The sequence below is a fragment of the Mytilus galloprovincialis genome, chromosome 8 (genome assembly GCF_965363235.1).
Source record: "Mytilus galloprovincialis chromosome 8, xbMytGall1.hap1.1, whole genome shotgun sequence".
NCBI classification, from domain to species: domain Eukaryota; kingdom Metazoa; phylum Mollusca; class Bivalvia; order Mytilida; family Mytilidae; genus Mytilus; species Mytilus galloprovincialis.
The window spans coordinates 15377885-15386016 of NC_134845.1; the positions used below are offsets into that span (position 1 = coordinate 15377885).

General features: G+C 30.2%; 1 protein-coding gene across 4 annotated transcripts in view; it reads right to left on the bottom strand.

Annotated features, from left to right (window-relative positions):
* LOC143085157 (exocyst complex component 1-like) overlaps nt 1-8132 on the bottom strand; it is an 80784-nt gene continuing 72652 nt past the window's right edge. For all 4 annotated transcript variants that reach the window (XM_076261358.1, XM_076261356.1, XM_076261361.1 and 1 more), the window contains 6 exons: nt 6720-6873; nt 4917-4937; nt 4093-4217; nt 3464-3586; nt 2791-2862; nt 1-656 (listed from right to left, as the gene is read on the bottom strand). In XM_076261358.1, coding sequence (XP_076117473.1) covers nt 504-656; nt 2791-2862; nt 3464-3586; nt 4093-4217; nt 4917-4937; nt 6720-6873 — 648 coding nt within the window. In that variant the 3' untranslated portion in view covers nt 1-503. The remainder of the gene's footprint in view (nt 657-2790; nt 2863-3463; nt 3587-4092; nt 4218-4916; nt 4938-6719; nt 6874-8132) is intronic.

An 8132-nucleotide genomic window follows, 5' to 3' on the forward strand; every position in this document is an offset into this window, starting at 1 on the left:
TTGATTTCGGAAATTTTATTAGATGATCAAAATATTGCACTTTATTAACAAGCAAGCACTGAAATAAATACATTTTATATATTATATTGTATCATACAAATAACACATAAGAAATAGGTTTACAATACAAATTTTAAATTAATTCAATATGAGTACAGCTGTGTTCCAAGTATTAAGATAACTTGGCCCTTATAAACTAGAGTGAAAAATACCAACCACAGGAAAGTGCTTAGTTTCATTTGTGTTTTATAGAACACTTTCTTTATTGTCCTTTCCAATGTTTTTATCGGGTATAATCATTGGTACATATAACTCTTATATTATATAACTCTGATGAAGGTAGAAAAGAATATTCGAAACAATTTTAAACGATTTCCCTCACATATACATCAGATGCATGAAGGCAAAACTATAAGAAACGATTTAAAGCACTTATTTTTATAAATGTCCGTACTCTCTCAGTCTTTGAATCTCTTGCCTTCGTTTTTTCTGTAACTGACCTCTCAGTGGGCCTGTGCTATTTCTGAGAAGAATTGAAGAACGTCCGTGACACTAAATGATAATGATATACCAGAATCTGGATAACATTTATTTATAAGGTCCTCATAATGTTTTATTTGTTTGATAAACTCCTCCTGCATTGAAAACCATACTACCTACAATAGAAAAAAGACTTATGCGTGTGGAATAAAATGGCATTATTAACATTTCCAAAGCAAAACATAAATAACCTTAGAATTTGTAACCATGACAGATAATGAAATGTGTAAAAAAAACTTTTGGAACATTTTCACAAAATAAATTGGACCTGAATTCCAAATATTGAGCCAAATGAGTTGTTAGTTCTAACGAAAGTTGCCCATGCACACGAATAAAAAAGATCTGAAACTTCTCATCCTATAAGAGTTTATTTTAAAATGTGACTCTCTTTCTGCATTGATATAAAATGTAATAACAGAAAATTGTCATTACCATTAAACTATGCAGGTCAAATGAAAATGACAAAAACAAAGTCTTTCTTTTTTTAAATACTCTTTGAACTACAGTGTTGAAAACACATTGAAACAATTGTACAAAGAATGCAGACCAAAAATACATAATTTTAAATCATTGGTCCACATCTGTCACACTGTCTATATTATCACTACCTATATGTTATACCTTTATATCTAATCAACATGTGTTTAAAAATGCTAATTTTTAATGTTCCTGGTTATATTATCACAATAATTTCCAACATATTCTATTAACTTAATTCACAAACTATCATTAGGAGTTAAACCATAAATATATTTAAAAACTATTTCTAGGTTTTGTGATGAGTCAGTGTTGCCTACAACTTTGAGTGTTGTTTACATTAAATACTGTTCCGTCTTATATGTTGTTTTTGTGGTGAACATTTGATATAATTCATGAGGACGTGAATATTGTTAGCAGGTTAAATATCATATCCTGGAAAGAATTTTATTCCTCACTCCTCATGACTTTTTTTGTTCCCTCCTCTTTTGTCTTGCATGTTTGGCTTTCATTACTTTACTTGTCTTCTCAATAGTTTAAGTTTAGAGTTTTAAATGTCAAAGTATTTGGGTAATTATTTCTTTGCTGATTTTTTTTGTTTTGTTAATGTATCAATTGACCTTTGAATAGAATGTTTTTAACTATGTATGATATCAATAGTGAACATTTCAGATATTTTTCATTTCCCATATGCATAATCCCATTATATTGTCATAGGCAATATGCTAATATAGTAATTCAATCCACAACATTTCAAAGACTTTATAGGAATCTTCAAAATGTTCTTTTTGAGATTTATGTAAATGTCATTGTTGCTTTGCCAACCTTAAATTTACTGATATAAAATAAAATCATCATAAAGACAAAGTGTTTTGTGAATTTTTATCTTGTCCTGTTTTTTTTATCATTTTTAGTCACCTTTAAGGTTTTAATTTTGGGTTTTGTATTTTAATGTATTTTTTTTTATTTTCTGCTGATGTTTTAGTTTTGTTCTTTGTTAACTTTGTCCTTATATTACCTTGTCAGTCTTCATATATGTGTATACAATATCTGAATTTTTAGTTGTAGTTTGAAACTCAAATTTGTTTCTTCTCAATCAATTTATGACTTTTGAACACCTGTATACTTCTATTGCCTTATTTATCTTTTTGGTTTGTAACCCAGATTTGTTTTTTTCTCAATCAATTTATGACTTTTGAACACCTGTATACTTTTATTGCCTTATTTATCACTGGGTTTTGGTTTGTAACCCAGATTTGTTTTTTTCTCAATCAATTTATGACTTTTGAACACCTGTATATTTTTATTGCCTTATTTAACCCTGGGTTTTGGTTTGTAACCCAGATTTGTTTTTTTCTCAATCAATTTATGACTTTTGAACACCTGTATACTTCAATTGCCTTATTTATCCCTGGGTTTTGGTTTGTAACCCAGATTTGTTTTCTTCTCAATCAATTTATGACTTTTGAACACCTGTATACTTCTATTGCCTTATTTATCACTGGGTCATGGTTTGTAACCCAGATTTGTTTTTTTCTCAATCAATTTATGACTTTCGAACACCTGTATACTTCTATTGCCTTATTTATCCCTGGGTTTTGGTTTGTAACCCAGATTTGTTTTCTTCTCAATCAATTTATGACTTTTGAACACCTGTATACTTCTATTGCTTTATTTATACCTAGGTTTTGGTTTGTAACCCAGATTTGTTTTTTTCTCAATCAATTTATGACACAGGTATACTGTTGCCTTTATTAAATATTTATTTGTTACCTGTAACAAATTTTCTTCTTCACATAAATGTTTTTCTACTTTTTTGTAAACATGGTCCAAGCCTTTCTTCACCTAGAAAATAATTTGGCATCTTTGCAGTCATGTTTAAATTCAAATGACCCTCTTAGAAATTATAAGCAATATCCATGTACTTAACCTCAAGGTTTCAACTAGATATAATTGTCATAGATAAAACTCTTAACAAATCTCAAACTGAGAATTGACTGTTATAGTCCTTTTTTCTAGACAATTTTAAATGAATAAAGTTTGTTTAAACAAGTTGTTTATACCTGTAGTACTGTACTTGCACCAAAACTTGGACACAATTTGTTAAGTTTTCCTTTTGAAAACTCTAATTCATAATCCCAACATCTACATACCTCATGAACTTTCTGCTAAAGATATTGATCATTCAAAGAAAAACACGCTTCAGACTGCATTGTTATAGGCTAATATATACATCATTGTTAGATTGCTGTCTCATTATGTATACATTACAATTACTTTATTCATTATACATAACAAAAACTTCTAGAGCTTGAACAATTGCCTTGTAGTGTAGATGAGGTTGAGGAATATTGTTACTTAAACTACAGTAATATATATTATATCTTTCAGACTTTAAATTTGTAGAATATTTTCTAGTTTACTTTAGGGTAACTAGTCTCCTTACCTCTTTCCCAGAATATTCCTTGATAACTTTTCTCAGTTCCTGTTTACTGAATGCTAGCTGGTATCCGACTTCTTCAGGTTTAACACCTGAGGCTATTTTACTTTCTACTCCTTCAAAAAATACCTACAAAATATTGATATGTATAAATATTATTTTTAATCTTATTTCTCAAAACGTTTAGAACATAGATTTTTGTTTTTTTAAATATTAGTTGACAGACAGTATCAATTAATCCTATTTAATATCAATCATTTAGCAATTTGTAACATGGAATTGGTTCGGCATCATAAGATGAATGTAAGCTAGACTTTGAAAAAAAAATATTCTCATCTGCCCTTGGCCTCAGTGAATATCAGTTTTTCAAAAGTCAATAAAACCACATATCTACCTCATTTAATAAACAATAATTGTCCATCCTATTGTTTTAAGTACAAAACAATGTCCTTAATATATTGGCAAGATATAATGAACATTCTGCTCATATTTAAGTTATTCATTTCATACTTAGGGAAATATTTGCCTTATCACTGGATGTGTGACCCAATACCCAATACCCATTTCAAATGTATATATTTGTGGGGTTTTCAATGTTGTTTATCTTATATCTCCTATATTTATTACAGTAATACCTGAATTTTTTCCAGTGGTCTACCCAGTAAGTTTGTAGTGTAAACTGATAAGTTGTCTTGATAGACCTGCTTTGCTTCCTTCCTGTCGCCATCTAAACATGGAATCTTTAACTGGGACAAAACAGCTTAATACAGAGAGAACAAGAAATAAGAATATACAACAGTAAAACCCCTATCTGTAGCTATCAGGTATAAATCCAGAATTAAATACAGTACCCATGAGAGTGGTGGTGTAGTGGTTGGTGCATTGGACTACTATCACAAAGGTTCCTGTTTCGATTCCAGTTTCGGGATAAAAATTTCAGGGACTGAATTTTCGGCTCTGCCTTGACACCATTTGCAAGTATGGTCTTGAGGAAACGATGATAGTCCGTCAGAAGGGAAGGATAAATGGCTGACCTGTGTTAAGAGAGAGCCATATCTCTTGCAAGTTAAAGACACCCTTTTAGATTTCGAAAAAGAGCAGGCTAATGCCGCTACAAGGCAGCACTCGCACCCGCAAAGTTAAAAGGGATTAAGATAAGTTGCAAAACTTGTTTCCCAATCCACTATTAATAAATATGTTTAAACTAAATAAACTACCCCTCTCCCTCTAGTGGATGGGATACTACACTGGACTGTAATTATACCCTGACAAATCATAAGAAATATACATTTATTATTAATTCATTGAACTTTTCTGTTTTTTATAAAGAAATCATGATGTCCAATTTAAATGCTTAAACTGAGAAAATATGCATTCTTCTCCAACTTGAATAAATTATCAATTGAGCAATACTTTTAAAGCAGAAAATGTCTTCTATTATATTTATTTATATACTTACAAAACATGTGATGAAAATTTTCTGAAATAGCAAAAAACACACCATGTTTTACACAGCTTATAAAACCAGTTTTTAATATGTGCATTAAATTATAGTTGATCTGTGAAATATTATTTTCTGAGTATAGCTATATAGGCTTTACTTGAGTTTAGAAAACATGACATAATAAAATATAGTTTATTTTTATGTAGTTTGACATCCTGCATTTGTCATGCTTTATCCTTAATAAGATTAAATTCATAATAGACCACTGCCCCTACCGTACCTATTTTTTTAAAAATTACTGAAAGCTATGATTTTGCATTAAATTCATAATATCATATGTAATTAATTTAAGAAATAATTTATGCAAGCTATACTTTATTCTAGTTTTAACACGGGTAGGCATTATATTCGTGATTATTATTGCCCGAGCGATAGTGAGAGCTAAAAAAAAACACGAATATAGTGCCTACCCTTGTTAAAAGTACAATAAAATATAGCTTGCATCAATAATTTCGATTAGAACAATTAAGTGAATTTCTATGTCTGATGTGTATAAGTACAAAGCATTTGTGTAGGCTCTACCATGAACATCCCTTTTTTGTTTTTAAACAAGCGAAAGACTGGCAATGTGATTTTTCAGAGGTAGAAGTTTTAAACAGCCAGTATGAACGGTTGTTGTATCAGATCAAATATGTCAATTTCGAATTTGAAACATGTTACAGTCATAATAAATTAATTAGTAACAACATGTGCATCATTTGAGAGGTTTGAAGTGTTTTGAGTTAATCAACTATTTCAATGCATACCATTTTGATGTAGTAATCACTATTCTGCAGTTGTCAATATACGCATGTGCAAACAAATTTTATTGGATTTTGAACATGGGTTTATTCACAAAGCGAATGAAGCATGTCATATTTGAATTATACACACTATAAAGGTGAAGTTGGTCACTTAATTTCAAATTCAAATATAACTATAAATATACCAAATGACATCTTTCTGATATTAAATAAGTCTGTCGTACATCAGTATTTATACTTTTGATTTTTTTCTGACATATTTGTTTGAAAGTTTCACACATTTTGTATTACGTACAAAACATCACACACTGTCAAACTTGACACATCTTGAAATCTTGACATTAGTACATCTATTTTGATATGCCAAGGCTTTATAAAAAAAGAAAATATGCTTTATAAAGATGTTTTTAAAATATCTTTTAAAGTAATATCGTGGCTAATCTAGATCAATTGTATATATATAAAAAAAAAAGAATAGGTCAATTGTGACTAGAGTGTCCATATTGTACGGACTTTTCCACTAGTCATTCGTAAAAGTTAACATTTTTATCAAATAATTGCTCTTATCATACCCCCTCCTTCGTGTACACATTCATTCTGTGTAACTTGACTAATTATATCATCATTTGATAGAGTTAATGATCATTTCTATGTATGTTGGTTTATGTTTTTGTTGCACTTCAGTGCTCCTGTTGTTCCTTTGATTTCCTCTTATAGTTGATGTGTTTCCCTTGATTTTAGTTGTAGATTTGTGTTCTTTCAAACGATTTGTGATTTTTGAACAGCGGTATACTACTATTGCATTTATATATGAGTACGTCTTATAAGTTTTGTCTTCTTGTACTTTTTGTTTTATAGAATAGCTTCTACCATTTTTTTTAAAGAATTTCTCTGTCAATTCATTCATTTGAATCAAGACAAAATAAACTGTTACATGTTGACATAATAAATAACACTCTGAAAAAAAACAATTGCAACTTGTACTTTTTATAGTAGAAATACATTATACATTTACCTAACATAACAACTTCTCTTGGAGTTTTTCCATGTTCTGTTGATACCCTATCAATTTGTTGATATACAACTTTTACTAGAGCAGAGTAAGACTTGTCTAAGTGGGTGTGTCTATCTGATCCTTTAAATATACTCTCTGCCTGATTAGCAAACTCCTGCATAAAACAAATACTACATTAACTCATAGTCTCCAATTCCTTCAATACTCTTCCCAATTTGTTGTGTGCAAATGAATCATAGGATTGTCTTTCAATTTAATTCAAAGATATAAATCAGACTAAGGAGCAAGCTTATACAGGACCCCTTATATTTTAACACAAGAGTGCACACACTGAATTGTCTCAACTGCTTTAATGACCATTGATCTTATTTTGAAAGTCTTGAATAAAAAGGTTGAAAGATATAGGTGTACACGAGTTGGTTGACAGTTATGGAATATCCATTTCACAGATGATCTCGGATAAGTTTATAATGTTGTTACAACAATCATTTCCAAAATGTGACCTACCCAATTATACTATTCACCTGGTTTGTAAAAACATGAGCAATATGTAGGGTGCCAGGATCTGCTTACCCTTCCAGAGTACCTGAGATCACCCCTGGTTTTGGTGGGGTTTGTGTTGCTTAGTCGCTAGTTTCATGTTGTATTTTGTATACAATTGTTTTTCTGTTTGTATTTTTTCTTTTTTAGCCATGGCGTTGTCAGTATTTTCTTTATTTATGAGTTTGAATGTCCCTCTGGTACCTTTCACCATTTTTTAGATAAAAAAAAACCAACCCTCACAAAAACTCAGGTCAGATAAATGCACCGTGTATCATCGTACAGCAGATATAGGTACTAACCAAGTGGACATGATCGATTTTGAACTGACACAGTAACGAAAATCTTTGTTTTGCTTTATCAACATTCAGTGTACATTTTTCAATATCTGAAATTCCTGCTCCAATATAATTTTCGCATCGATTTTTTCCTACTTGAAAGACAACTTTTTTATTCTAATAAGAAAAATTAACTTGTAAATGCACACAGTGGCCTTCTATCAGAAAAGGAGTTGATTATAGAATATAGATTTATATTGGATGAGACGAGTGCCAACTTCTTTGACAAGTATTTGCACATGTTTTTAGTAATCATTCTTGTTTTGGGAATATAATGAGATATCTCTAATCATCAACCTACGACCAAATCATTTCTTGAAACAACAATTATGTTAAGATTGAGGTACACATTGATATTATATGAACAAAACAAAAATTTTCGTTACAGTGTGAGGTCAAAATCGATCGAGCACACTTGGTTAGTACCTATACCCGCTGTACTGATGATACAATGTGAGATAAATAGACCTTAAAACTATTTCATACACAAAATAAAGTAGACCAATTATGATTAACAAAAAAACAGACAAGTGGA